The sequence below is a fragment of the Lepisosteus oculatus genome, chromosome 8 (assembly GCF_040954835.1).
Source record: "Lepisosteus oculatus isolate fLepOcu1 chromosome 8, fLepOcu1.hap2, whole genome shotgun sequence".
In the NCBI taxonomy this organism is placed as follows: Eukaryota; Metazoa; Chordata; class Actinopteri; order Semionotiformes; family Lepisosteidae; genus Lepisosteus; species Lepisosteus oculatus.
This window is the reverse complement of record NC_090703.1, coordinates 50037163-50052248: the sequence shown is the minus strand read 5'-3', so window position 1 is coordinate 50052248 and position 15086 is coordinate 50037163. Positions and strand designations below refer to the sequence as shown.

The 15086-nt window shown below is 47.6% G+C and overlaps 1 protein-coding gene across 1 annotated transcript in view; it reads right to left on the bottom strand.

Annotated features, from left to right (window-relative positions):
• kdrl (kinase insert domain receptor like) overlaps nt 1–14784 on the bottom strand; it is a 60628-nt gene extending 45844 nt beyond the window's left edge. Inside the window, exons 1-3 of the mRNA XM_069193759.1 lie at nt 13955–14784; nt 3356–3452; nt 1246–1460 (exon numbers count right to left, since the gene is read on the bottom strand). Coding sequence (XP_069049860.1) covers nt 1246–1460; nt 3356–3452; nt 13955–14018 — 376 coding nt within the window. The 5' untranslated portion in view covers nt 14019–14784. The remainder of the gene's footprint in view (nt 1–1245; nt 1461–3355; nt 3453–13954) is intronic.
• Between the last annotated feature and the right edge of the window lie 302 nt (nt 14785–15086).

Below are 15086 nucleotides of genomic sequence, written 5' to 3'. Positions count from 1 at the left end.
TGGGGAAACTGGAAAAACAGAGGAATTGCAGGAAATAATAGTCAATGACCAGGGCTTCCGATATAATCACACTCCCGTTCCGAAGTCGAGAAGAAGGCTGTGAAAAAATGAATGTCTTCCTCTCTGCTAAGGACAGGATTCCTTCTGAGAGCCTGTCAGGCTCCACTCAAGCCCAGTAAATTAGGCCTCAGCGTGTGCTGCCATACAACAGCAATTAAGGACAATCAGGGCTCTGGCCTTTTTCGCTCAGATTTATTGCTTTGTTGTGGGTTAAATGAGGTGCGGAATGGTGCTTTTTTCCGTTTTTTTTGAAAGGCTGGAACACTTCCAGGTCTTCTATCACGCAGGAAGACGTGAGATTGCTCAGTGACCGAAGTTCAGTCCCAGCATTAAAAGAGCAGGAGCAATCTGGCTTTGGCAGCAGCGCGGGCTACAGTTGTGGTCCATTAAAATCACAGAGGCCTGCACTGACGAGAGTTTGATTTTAATTAAGATCATGGAAACAAAATAAAGCACACAAGTTTAAGTGCATTCCTCAGCCGCCTCAGCAAAGTCATTGGCCACAGCCCTGCTCTGGTTCATAAAACAAAATTTAAAAGAAATATTTGTCACATGCTGTGAGTTATTCAGTCTCTTTGTATGATTAAGGTCCCGGGTGTCCAGATATTTGACTGCAAAATTCCATCAGTGCAAAAAGCTTTATTTTATGTTCCTAACCTTTGACACAGCACTATAACATAGCTCACTCATCACTGTTATTGGAATCTTTTCTGTCATGTTTTTTGAGCTGGATGTACTGTCCTCGATGAGTCCCTGTAGGCAGAATGCTTAAGCTTCCAGTTTAAACATTGGGACTACGTTCCTGCAGCATTGCTCAGACCATATGAAAGGCACAGGGAAGTGCAGAAGAGAAAATCAAGGCAAAAAAAATTCCACTTATCTCCATCACATGGAAAAGGACGCAATCGAAACTATTATGTTGTATTTACACATTTTATGTTAAGAATATTTTTCCTCTGTGGGAAGCTCACAATCTTACGATCGTTTGCAAAATATGGCATTCTAATTTACTCTTCTGACATTTACAAGGAATGGGGCAATATATTAACTGGGAAAAGATCCATCATTTAAGACTGCGTTATCAATGTTGTGCTTGAATTGGGGCTAACATGACACAAATGCAGCGAGATTTTGCGTTACCAGTGAGTGAACTGGGGATATTCATGTGTCCGTGAGAGATCGTACCTTTCACAAAGAGGTATGTGCTGCTGACTCCTCCCAGGGCTGTGCCTGAGTAGTGACAGGAGTACAGTCCAGTGTCGTTGTGCTTCAGGCTGTGCAGTGTCAGTTGGCTGCAGTGGGTGTGTCCCGCACTCTCGCACGGCTCTTCCTTGACCTCAGCCCTCCCAGTGCCCACATCCCTCAGGGCGGGGAGCGTCCAGGAGAGCCGAGCCTGGCCCCTGTCAGACAGAGGTTGCAAACAGAAAGGTAGTAACCAGCGCCGCTTGGGACTGGAAAACCACAACCATCCTACAGCACGTGGAAAGAAGACCCAATCTCAAAAAAAAATTGGAAAAGTGGGAAAAAAATTATGTTGATAGACATTCACCTTTGTCACACGCCCCGAAGTTTTTAAAAAAATATCGAAATACAGACTTCTCTGTTTTTGCAATGATCATTACGCAGGTGACCGTGGGTACTGCTTTGTAAGAATGATTTGAATGTGACCCACTTGAAAAATGTCGTGAAGCAGCATGACTTTCACGTGGGAATATTACTGTAGGTTGAGACGATGGGCTCAAACAGCACATTTCAAACACAGCCGGTCCCAAAAGCTACATTATCTGATCCCCAAGGACTAGAAAAATGTCCTGCATACCCCTTGCCTGTGGTTCAAATATGACAAGGCTGAAGTTAAAATGTCCAAAAACATGCCCAATATCAGTAAGGCTTTATAACACATTGCCTTGTAGGGAAACACTACGCTGGCTTTCTTGCAACAGTTAGCATTCCTCACATGACTGAAAAGTGATGCAATCCCATCTCTCAAGATTGCCTCGGATTTAGAACACGAGTCTTCATCATGTCAGCGCTGTGCTCTTTTGTGCACTTCCCAGCAGACAGGCTGGGATGATGAAGCTTTTACTTCACCAGTGTGGACAACTTTGTTATTTCACTGCCTGTGTGGACATAAGCTAATGGAGCCCTTCTGCTTCTCAGTCCCTGACTGCTGTGCATCTCTTCTAATAGAGGAAGAAAGGTAAGGTCTGTGCCACAGCCACAGCGGCTCATCATGGCTTCTGTCTATAGCATCAGTGGACTAGAGAGCAGTGCGCCCCAGATGGGACATTGAATTACCCCCAAGCAATGGTGGTCTGCACTCGTACAGCTGGGGGGCTCTGCTGGAAACAGGGGTGAAGCACCTTGCTACCTTGCTACAGGCACAACAGCAGTGTCTGCGGGAGGGCCTCGAACCCACAACATGCCAATCACGAGTCCAGTCACTCACTACACCACACTGCCCCCGTGGCAGATAAGGAAGGAGGGCCTGCCCTCCTAGTAAAGACAACTCGCAGCTGCACTTAGCTGCACACATCAGAGCTGCTCTCTTCCCTCAGCAAAGAATTTCAGCCACCCTCGTATTTAGCAGGCTGCTTACTTGCACTAATTATCCCTGAACTTTAATAAGGAAAAGTTACTAAAAAAAAAGTTAATAAAAATCACAGCCTTTATGGTATCTGTGATTGAGACCAGAAAGCAAGAGCACCTGGCTTTCAACAAGGCCAGGCTTCATGCTGGTCTAAATGAAAATGGTGAACCTGCTGCTTTTATGAGTGAACTCCAAACCGAACAGCTTGAATTCTACATGAGGTCATGCAGGAAGAGGCCTTAGATCTCCTGCTGTTTTTTCATATATACTGCACTTGTTTTAATTTATCATCCTGAATGTTTTCAAGGATCTGAACGGGGAAAAAAAAAAAAGTGCATGATTCTGAGGTATTGTAAAGACCAGAAGGAGCTGGTCGCAAATTGCAATCTGTTGCCTCCCGTTTGGGAACTGACGGATCAACTGATTGGATGTGTGAAGCAGGAAGAAATCATTGAAGAGATTAAGTCAATTTTGCTTAGATACAGCAAAATAAAAAACTATGTGCTGTATGTCTATGTAGTGTATAACAGTACACTGGAATCATGGAGATCTCCCTCTTGAAGAACAGGGAACAGAATTGTGTCTACTTTGGTAGATAAACTGCCTGTGAGGGAAGAGGCACCACTGTCTTGTTGTCTGTGCATTGCAGAGAGAATGATTTTGTGTGAGCACTGTGCAGAGGTTGGGGGTGGGGTTCTGCCGTACCTGCAGGTCAGTGTTAGGGAGTCCCCAGCTTCGCGAATGTGCTCCTCTCCTGCTGGGAACAACTGGGTTGCGGGCAGTCTGGGAAAGTCCACCAGCCCTGAAAAACACAGACACACACCCTGTCAATGCATGGAGCTTTCAAGTTCTACTACAACACACTTCCACATACTGCGATTTCATTTAAATCTAACAGAGGGATAGACTATACATGCTGTATTTTTTATCAAGTATCTGATGCATTCTATCTATTTATCTCCAGCTGTAATTAAAAAAATTAAATTATTCTTAATTTATTTTTGCATTTTTATATCATCAATGATTTCCTGCTAAGATTTTATCTTCTTATGTTGTTTTGATTAGGTCCATTAAGTTCACATCCGGCTTAATAAATTTCAGGTCCTGCCTAGGTAGGACACAAAGCGATAGAAATGACCAAGTCATCTGTTTTATGAAGTCCATGTGTTGTGATTATGGCAGGCAGCTGTCTTCCTGCTGAAGAACGCCCTTACTCTGCCTGGTCAAGTGTATCAGCAGCTGTGTGATCTAAGCTGCCAAGAACTCACTTGACCTTTGTGAGCATATATAAAACAAAATGTATACTTTTCAAAGAATGTGTTAAATACCCCCCAAAAACATTGCTCTTCTTCCTTTCTTGCTTTTTTTTTAAGTGTGAGAAATTTTGTTTTCCTCCTTAAGATGTGTGATACCCCGCACAAATTCCACCTCGCTGTTTGTAACCAGGCTTTAATCCGAGAGAATTAATGATGGGAGAGTGCCCTCTGACCTCTCTACACTGCTAAGATCCTGCCGTGACGAGATTAACCCCGTGAGTGGAGGTGGTGGGGCTCATGACCGAAGAGTGGTCGACCTCTTGCCAGTCTCCCTGAACCCCTGAGCAGCAGGACGGAGTGCACAGTCGAGTCAGCTCCCAGCCATCACCCCAGCTCATATGCACCCACTATCAGCCTTCTGCTAAGATCAGAAACTCCATGTAGCCAGGAGCACAGCACGCTCATGTTAAGTGCAGCTTACAATGTGCATGAGAGAGATGCAAAACGAGTAGAATTTGTGCTATCAGTTCACAATATGTTCATGAAAGAAGCTGCCACCCTTGTCGGGACTAGAGAATGCTGAAAGCTGTCCGAATGGTTGTTTATTCCTTGTAGCAGATGGTCTTTTTTAAGCAGAAAAAGTGATGCCTCCTCTAATAGTACAGTCTTGATATCTGAACTGTTACATTTCTGATTTTTGTGGTGTTTCCTCTGTCTTCAGGCGCATCACAGGTGAGGAGGATGAGAGGCGTTTCCACCTGGATTGCAGGCACTGTAATTCAAACCACGAGGCAGAGCTTCAGACAGAGACAGGCTGACATCTGCTTTCTGCAGTCTCGGCTTTGCGTTCAGCATTCTGCTATTAAACGGCACATTTTGTTAGAGCCCTAGCTACCGTATACAGCGGGAAAGGGAAAACGGAACAGGATTCAAAACATAACATCTGCTCGTTGCCAACTCAATCGGAGGGTGACCACAGCTAGACAAGAAATGGACAGGAAGGGCTCTTGCTCAATTTACCAGTGAGGTGAGCAGCGATGTCCTTCAAATGCTGAAGTGGGCTTCCCAGAAAGGTTAGTCATCACCACAGCCAAAGAAACTCTACGATGAAGTTCACGTGAATTGTTGTCCAGACAAATGTTATTTGCAACACACTTCATTATCATTGTGCCTCTCACTGCGGGACACAATAGCATTGCTTATGCATTACAGTTTTCCACCCATCCCGGTCTGCTATGCTCTAGCCCTCAGAGAGCTGGAACAGCTGTATTCCAAGAATGAACTAGCATGCCAGCATTGGCACTTCATACTAGCTTCCTGTTGAGCTGTTACAAAACTATTGTTTTCACAGCCAGAGATTAGTCATGACAAGAGGATGTCTTATTGGCCTGTCTGCTGCGATCACAGCTCTTTATAGATTTAGCACTTCTGACAAATGACACTCAGGCCCTTGTTTTCCTCAACCTTTTGAAGCAGATTAAGTTGTACACTTGAAATACCTAGTGATGGGGTTGCAAGAAGAAAGAGCCACGTGCTCTGACATACCAATTTGTGAAACGCGTTTCGTACAATTCCATTTTGAAAGTGCTGGTTTGTGGATTTATAACTTACGTTCTATATCACAATATAGAGAGGCTACACATAATTGGCACATGCTGGTCCTTTGCCTGTAAAAGAAACCAGCCATGAAAATTGGTTACCCAGGGCTCACATGTTGAACATATGTTTTATATAATGTATATTAGTCACAGGCTAACTTGTTATCCACAAATTGCTCATAACATGCTGTTTGTGCCTAGGTCGTATTTTGGATTTGAAGAACTGCTTGCGCTGCACAGTGAGGAAAAATAAACTCCACGGAAACTTCCGGAGTGGGGTCAATCCTAAATTTATGCTCAGAGGCTCGGAGCAGGTGCGGATATCAGGTGCAGTGGCTGCCCCCCTTCACATCCCTCCTGGGACGCAGGTTCACCCCCACCACCACCACCACCACCACCACCCAGTACTTCCATAACACAGGGGCACCGCCTCTGACATCACAGAGAGGAACTTGGCCCCCTCCTGCTTGCCCTGCTGCGTTCCAGACAAGATCTTCTGGAGCAGGGGAAAGCCGACAGCAGCCCACTTTTTTCCTCCACCTCTGCAGATCTCAGAGATCCCAGCCTCCCCTGAGCAGATGTGCGTGCATTCCGAGAGCGAATTCCCCAAACTGGGCTTGCTGTCGAGCTAGAGGAGGCACAGATCTGCTTTCCATTAGGGGCTGCAGATCGAAAGACCAGCAGAACGATGGAGTTTGCAGGAGCCCTTGTGGCAGTTGTGAAACCTGACTTCGATAATAGTGCATGCAGTCCCATTCATAACTCCCAATAGCCTAATTGTGGGTTAATCTAATGATATAATATGGTTTTCAAAAAAGGGGAAAATATTCATTATACCACACTGAGAGCTATAACGTCTTATTCCCTCAAATTTTTTTTTTTTATTCCAGGACTGAGAAATGTAGTATGTAGTTTAGATCACCAACATACACATTCAATTTAACCACAGGTCACTTAGAAAAAAAACCCGACGTGTATATGGATATCATTGCTTAAAGCAGGTTGGAGAACTGGTGGTTCCACTCAGTATTAGAAAAGTTTATTTAAATTGGGATGTACTATTTTAGGAACTGCTTGATTCTCCCTTTTGAAACAAGGAAGAGGAGAAGATTGGTTCAGCGCCAGTATGTCAACACTGCTTCATGAGAGCACTGCTCTGCAGATCAAGACTTGCGGCCTGAAATAGGACTGTTTGGCATTTGCTCTTGATACAGTAACGCGATGAGTAATTATAGGTAATACTGAGCAGTAGGTCCCTTGCAAATGGACTGCAGAAGCCTCTCTCTGCCCGCCCGAGGAAATCCCATGTCACAACCCCAAGCGTAGTCGGAATAATTTACGGAATTCCCTTATCAGCATGTTGGTACAGGACTCGCTGTGCTTCCCGTCTCTGGAGCATTCCCAGTGAGCACGCCACAGGCCTTGGCATGATGGATGAAGCAGCCTTCGGAGTGGAGAAAGAGGGGTTTTGTGTCCTCAAGGTAACAGTAACAATAAATACACACTGCCAGGTGACCTTTCTGAGTTCAGAACAAAAGGGCCCAAAATAAGCTGGAACACTCCGAAGTGAAAAAAAGTGAAGAAAACAAGACTCCAGAAGCACAAGGAGAACAAAATGACAACTCCATTCACGCTTGTTTCCCGTTCGGGTCTCTGCAGTTTGAAATGCGGTTCGCAGACATTTCTTTCCTGAAACATGGAGGGCGTTGTAGGAATGCTGCGCTGCGCTGTTCGCCTTCGACAGAGGTTTTGCAAAAATCAGATCAAGGGTTTGATCAACGTTAAAACCATGAAGACGGATTTTGGCCTCACGATGGGCCCAGCCCCGGACGAAAATTAAGAAAATGATTGCAAAGCAGGTTGGCGCAGCCTTTCGATTGCGTCTGAACAAGGGGCTCGCATGGATGTTTCTAATGGGCTTCCAATCTGCGTTTGTGGGCTAACCTGCTCCAGAAGTATTTCTCGGAAGATTGTTTGTACGGCAAGGGATTCAAGCCAGACACGGGCAGAAGAGAAGCAACGTTTTCTTTGTGCAATTCTGCTGTCACCCAGAAGAGAAACAAACACCTGCAGGAACAGAGCACGATAACGCCTCGCAACTGTGCTCACTCCTGTCATGCAGTTTGCCTTCTCATTTCACAGCCCCAGGAGTGCTCTGCCAACAGCAGGGTTAAGACAACACCGCTGAGGAAAGATTTACTAGAGCGCAGATTACTCTTCTGAGATGTGAAAACATACTGTGCTCCCACGCAGAAATTCATCACACCCAGAGCTGAGGCCTCGGGGGGCTGTACAAAATTTAACCTGCTATTAAAATGCAGCGCTTTATTGAAAAGAAGCACAGAAAGAGACTTTTTCAAAGAAGACTCACACTGGCTACATCGGCACAGAGGGCTTCATTTATAAACGCACATCTGTCTGTGAAATTCTGCACACTTGAAGGCTGAAACGCTGCATACAGAAACGATGTAATGATAAGGTAATTACCGTGTTATTACACAACACCGGTCAGCAGGAATTGAGCAGTTGCTGAAGAACACGAATGTTACAAAGTTGGCCACTCAACCCATCTAGCCTGTTTGACAGCAAGCATAATTAATTGATCAGATCGCATCCATTTCTTAAAGGAAGAATGGATATCTGCTTCAACGAACATGGCTGGGTAGCTTATTCCACTCCCCTTCAACCCTTTGTGTAAAGTGCCTCCTGTTCTCAGTTTTAATGCACTTCTATCAGGTTTCCACTTGTGTTCCCTGGTCTGTGACTCCCTGTTTATCATTCTGTAGACAAGAGCCTGGGTAATGTCTTATATAAAATATGCTACCATGATAAAAGCATAGTAAAGTTCAGTCAGATCACATAAAGGCATTATTAGTTAACTGGCTGGATGCCTTTTTCAAAGCATCTTACTTGTATACAACCATGTATTTAACTGGAGCAATATGAGTGAACAGCTTGCTCAAGGGCACAACACCTGTGCCCTTCATGGGATCTGAACCTGCAATTTTCAAGTTCTAAGCCCAGAGCCCCTCACGGCTGCAATGAACATCTTGTGACCCACGACTGGTTCATCCTTATAAGACACGACTTTTTTGCAAGGCTATGTTTTCATTAAATCTCCTTTAGCATTTTAAATCGACCCCTGTTTTGCTTTAATATTGGATATAATCCACGTCTAAGCCAAGCCTCACCTCCGAGGGGTAGAAGGTATTGCTCCTCAGCCCCGTAACACTGTACTGACAATTTTTCCATCCAGAAATCCCTCATATGCACAGATGAAGGAAAGACGGGGGAACTCCAGTATGAGGTCTGGACGTATTTCATAACAGAAAAACTCCTGTCTTTTTCATTGCACATTAGAAAGAAGGATAAAGGAACCATGCTTTTGCAGCTTTTGCATTCTTTTCATAATATCTTAAATGGAAAGTACTGTTGGCACTGAAAACAGTGGATTTCACACTGTCGGTGCAGTGCAAAACCAGACACCTTGTCACCTACTGCATCCTCACGGTACGCAGGACAAAACACACTGCAATATCCCCCTGGGAAAAGTCAAGTTGTGCTTATCTAGTTGTGTAAGCTTTCACAACAACAGGACACTGCTTTATCGTTCTTCAGCTATTAGAAGCAACTTCAAACTCTGAGTGCTCGCTGACTAGTGAGTTATTTTCTCACCATCTGTACAAAGTGTCAGATCAGACCTTACTGCCAGAGAAAACCCTTCTGGACTGACAACATACTGTACTTTAACCAGAGCTTTAGGCTCTAGTGACTGCTGACAGAATTCAGAAAGTGACTTGTTTACTGTGATAATCCCTGTCAAGAAGACATTACAGAACAGAATTTCTGGCTACAATAAATAACGTTGGCATTGCATGACTACGGACAAATATGCTGCATTAAAGTCAAACTACCTTACTTCTCTCTGGGAGAACACGCTCTGTTCCTGGACTGGACTGGATTCAGTGAACTTGGATCAGAAGAAGGACCTGTAGCACTTCTCCTCACTGGGGTGTCGGCATTCATAGCATACTTTACCACTGTCTCACTCTCCGACTTGTGTGAATCGCTTAGCCTTTTGTGCTGGCCTTGGGAATATTTTGGTCCCCTCCTTTCAGTGCGGCTCAGACTGGTTCGATGTGTTCTAACCTTGCGGGACTCCTTGCATCTGTCTAAACATCTCCCCCTGAGCTCCGGCTTCAGGAGGGCCAGCCCTCCTTCCAGCCCTCATGTCTTCCAGCCCTCATCCTCTTGCGGCTCAGGGGGGGTGAGGGGGCAGATCAGCTTCCCACCCACGTGATGCCATCGGAGATAAGAACTTCAGGAGCACGACAAAGGGAGTCTTTGTTCAGGTGCAGGCGTACCTCCCGGTGCCCGTGGCCTGGACTGTTGACTATGATGTCCAAGGTGACTCAGATTTTTAAGTCCCTCACAGATAAGATTTATTGCTTTTTCATGATGGACTTCCAGGTTCATAAACCTCTTCAAGGCCTGAGGCCAATCCGTCCCTCCTGATACGGGCAGCTACAATCCAGAAGCAAAGGACGCAACGTGGCAGCAGGTCCGTCCATTTTCTCTCAAATGCTTCAGGTCACAGGATAATAAGGAGGAAACTTTTGATTTTTGTGGTACTTTGATCACAGCTGAAACCCAAGAACAACCGGGCAGTGATGCCCCCGCCCAAATAACAAAATGGACGCTCAAGAGACCTGCTTTCGGTTTGCAGATGTGGTTTTGGAAAATATGTCTTTGCTTCTTCGCTGGCTGAGTTTGAGTCTGACGCCAGACACAGATTGTTTTAGTGTGAATCAGCGATCCCTGTTACAGGCCCAGTAGATGTGAGCTATGCATTCTTCCTGTTGTAGGAAGAACAGTTTCCTTGTCCAAATGTCTCACCTGAATTGATGTTAATGTCGAACCCACAGCAGTTATGACTGCCTTATAACCTCTTTCTGTTTCGATCGTGCCAACACCAATAACCGTTGCACAATGCCAACCGCAACAGCGTGCATCGCAACAGAGCATTAAGCAGGACCTGAGCAAATTCCTGCAAAATCACAGGTGCTCACATCTTTCTGTCAAGTGAAGCGCACACACGGTTTTTGCTTTCTGGGCAAACTCTCCTTCAGCCGAAAACAACAGCAAGCACCCTTCAGAAAAAAAAAAGCTTTTGGGCCTCGGAGTCGTGTCTGAAGCAACGAGAAATGTGCTCATAACGAAGTCATTTGAGCTGTATCTGTTAGGGGGTCGTTCCTTACCTCTCTGCCTGGGGAGATGAAGGAAGACGTGGTAAAGTAATGAGGCAAAATTACACGTGTATTGCCGATATTTAAGCAGCTGTGACTGGAGTAAAAGGGAGTTAAGAGAGATTATTGACCCCTTTAAGGCACTAATGAATCCAAGCTGAATTTCAGGGCCCATTAATCACAAACTGACTAGTAACCTTTTGTAAATCCTGGTGTGTTGGAGTTTGCACATTTTTTGTCTGTGAAAATATAACCTGTGTTTACAATTATTACAGGTTTAATTAACGTGTGTTTTTTAGCTTTGCACCTTGTAATTCTTTTACAAGGCGGGTACGTGTGTGTGTGTGTAAAAGAAATAAGAAGGCAGTGAAATAGAGCCAGCTCAGCCTCTGTGTGGCTGTTTGCCCACGGCCCTATAACCATGGCTCTGCTATATTTGTCCATGTGTCTCAGGGCGCCTGGTCACCCGGTGGGGTTTTCTGTCATGAGAACAGCATCACCTGGGCTCCTGCTGGGCTCCAGGGCCCGAACCACCGCAAAACCCAGAGGCTCACCTCCCTGCAGGAAAAGGGGGTGGACAGCGTGTTTCATGGAAATGATCTCTGGGGCATCAATGGACTCTTCAGACCTCCGCCAGCTCCTGGGCCTGATGCTCATGGTCTTGGGCTGGAGCACCCGTGTGCTAACGGAGAGCCACTGGTCTGCATGCGCCCCAAAAAACAGCAAACGGAGACGCCCAGCCTCTAGAAACTCTGAAGCACCGGGACCACACATCTGGGGGCTCCCGGGCCTTTGATTCTGACGTACGAAACACACGTTGGGTTTTCACGTCACTTGCTTCATCCAGGCGCGTTTCTTTCTCCGTCCCCGCCAGCCCAGGGCCCGGGCAGTGCAGCGGGAGGGCGGCTGAACCGCGGGGAAACAGGATTGCTTCTCCTCCCGGCCGCCGGCGCAAGACGCGCGACACAGCAGCGCACGCAGTCGGGGCTCGGCCGGGCGCAAGGAGCCCAGGGCCGGGATCTTTGCTCAGGTAGCGGGTCACACTTCCTTGACCTCTGCAAACAAGAACAATTCCAGACCGCCTCCTGCCTCTCCGTGCACTTCCTCCCTGTGCCTTTCCCACGCTCGCCAACAACAGAGGAACATCGAAGGAAATCTACTTGGAAACGCCATAGACAAAGCAAGACGACTGAAAATAGCGGTGGAGGGGGGGGGCTCGCTGCGCTTCCTCTGTGTGGAGCCAGCCCTGCCTGCGCCTGACGGAGAGAGGGACGGAACGGGGGGGGCGCATCGGCCTGTTCCGCGCAGGACAGCGCACCGCGCGGCGAAGAGCCCGTGGTGTCCAGGCTCGCGCAGGGACCGCAGGTGCGGCCCCCACCGACTGGAAACAATGGTTTCTCCCGTCTTGGAACAAAAACAATCCTACTGTCGCGTCTCTTACTGTTCTAGAAACACCAGCCTGGTATGGAAAATCAATTCCTAGTATATTGCTGCTACGGCTACCTGTGGGTTTTAGGATTTCCATAATGGGTGGTTAATGTGATTTTACGTATTTTTTCTCTCTCAAATAAGCTGAAAAAGAGCCGTTAAAAGATTAAAGGGGAATGTGTAGTTTATTCTGGCGAAGGTTTGCAGGTTAAAACCGCCGCATCTGATGTTCATCTGAGAGCCCGCTGACAGAGCTCTCGCGCTCTATTCCCGGAGGTCCCTGAAAAAAACAAAAACCCCAACCCTTCGAGATTCCGTTTTCCCGCTGTTTGCAACGCCAGCCCGAAACGGGGACTGGGAAGAAGACACTTCCAAGGCGGGAGGGAAGGCCGAGTGAGCCCGCCAGACGCTGGGGGCCGTGGCGTGGCTGTGGGCGCTGACACCCGCTCGAAGGAGCCGCGCTCAGCCCGAGCCACGCAACGTCGGACAGTGAGGATCCCCGGCATCGAACTTGGAAACCAACGTTTGATTTCCAATGAAAGATCGCAAATGTGCTCATAGCTTTTTTTTTGTGTGTCAGGAAGGGAAGAATCGTGAAATGAAACAACGTGCATTCGCCGCACCCTCACGTGAGCACCCCCCCCCCCCCAGTGTTACACTGACGGGACAGAGGAGGCTAACAAGGATCTGACGCCAGTAGCCACAATCCTCGAAGTCCGCGCAGCACACCTCTTCGGAACAAACACGAGCCACGGGACAGAGGAGGAAACCACGTACTGTAGCAGCGCGCGCGTAACACTCAGAGAAGTCAGCGCGTTCTTACACAAAGAGTGGTGGGAGGGTGGAACACGCCACCCAAGCCATGCAGTTGAAGCCGTTAGCCTGGTTTCTTTCAAGACGCAGCATCCGGGTTGGGGTACCTGGACGAGATAGCTACGGCCTCCTCTCGTTTGTAGCGCTTCATGTGTATAAAAAGTGGAAGAACACTCCACCTACTGGACACAATATGAACTACACAGTACCAAGAGCTACCTAGGAGAGCGAGGTGCGCTCTGAATAGTGCGTTTATAGGCAACATGTTGCTCTGGTTCAGTCTATAAGAACTTTTGTCAATGGATTCGAAAAAGCCTTTGGACCAGCACGTATCCCCTCAATCCAATTATAACTAAGTACATTTTCAAAGATACACTATAACCCCGGGGAGCAACAGTCCATTGTAACACACATAAAAACCGAATCCTTCAACTTAAACCTCTTTCCAGGGCACATCAGCAGGTTGTTAATCATAGAGCAAATTAATTAGTTTGAGCTGTGCAGCTCAGCGCTATCATTCTGCCCCTACCACTGGCTCGCACTGATGTTTTTTCTGTAAGTTCTATGTTATTTAACTTGTTGTTGCTGCTGCTGCTGTTCTGTGTTTATGTTTTTGGCGATTCCTTTATTGTCTTTGTATTGGAACACACATGCAAATAAGCATTTCATTGTACTTGTGCATAGGACAATAAACTGAACTGAGCCATTGATTTATAAACCGAACTGAGCCATTGATTAATAAACTGAACTGAGCCATTGATTAATAAACTGAACCGAACCACTGGTTTGTGCGGGATATCGCAGAGCGGGGATCCGAAGGGCAACGGCTCTGAGGCGCGTGAACTGCCGCCGGTCGCGCATCAGCGCCTCGTGTTGGTCCAGCGGGCCGGTACGCGCGCGCGGTGGCTCGCGCTCCGAGGACAGCAGCGCCGCGAGCCCGGTTGTGTACACCGACGGACTTACCGCTCACGCACGTGAAGCCCAGCAGCAGGGCGAAGGTCAGCGCAGCGCAGACCTCCCAGTTCATCCTCCCGCCGGGCTGAGCGCCGCTGTCGTCCAAGGATTCCCTCAGCGCCTTGCCTCAGATGCTCCGCAATATGATGCGCACAGCGGCTGAATGCCAGTGACAAGATCTGAGGTTTTTGTTTTGTTCTTAATCCAAAAGGTGAGATTAAAACGCACCGTTGTTTTCCTTCAACATAGAGCGCTCGGAAGGCTGCGCTCAGGAAATCCTCGCTGTCCACGAATAGCTCTCAGGTTTTCCCCCGAAAAGTTTCTTTTTTTCTTCAAAGCAGCTCCATAACAGCGTGATGGTGCGGCGCCGAGCGGAGCCCTCGCGTGGGCAGCCGTGCTGTGGCTCGGGGGTCGCGCGGGGGCAGGTGCCGCTCTCTCGCCCTCTCGGGGGCAGCGTGTAATGGAGAGCTCCTGAAGAAAGGTGTTTTATCCTAAAAATGTCGTTTACGGGCAGAGCGGTGTAGCAAAAGCAGCTGGACTCTTAGAACCAAGTTTGATTGCACCCAGCGAGCGAAGGGCACGGGGTGTTCTAAGAATATGTTTATCTCTGCCCCAGCGCAAAGGCGGATGCGAAACTGCCCTCTTTGATACGATCCCACGACAAGCGCCTCGCTCCGTGACACACGCTTATTCCACGAGTCCCCTTCGCTTCCCAGAGAAAGGAGGCAGGGAAGTGAAGCAACAGTCCGCGCAGTACAGATTCACACAGTTCACACACACATCTCTTCGGTGGGGTCTCCCTCTTCGGGTTTTGGGAGCTGTGGGCTGTTTGTTCAGGACGGAGTCCTTTATAGTCCAAAACAGAGGAAGGAGGGGGACGTCACTGGAGCTGGAGGGGCGATCGCCGGTACTATGACATAACACCGCTCGCTGTGGCGGAGCAGTGCTGTTCCTGCCCTGAGCCCGACTGCTCGGCTCGCCCGCTCAGAGGACAGACGCGTCCAGTCACACACGCCACGCAGCGCGCAGAGCCATTTCTTCTCCTCTTGCCTCCCCCCCGGCACACATAGTATGAACCAGCCAGACCCCCTTGTCTGAACGTGAAGGGTAGCATTGAAAAGACCCCCAAAAAAGAAATAAA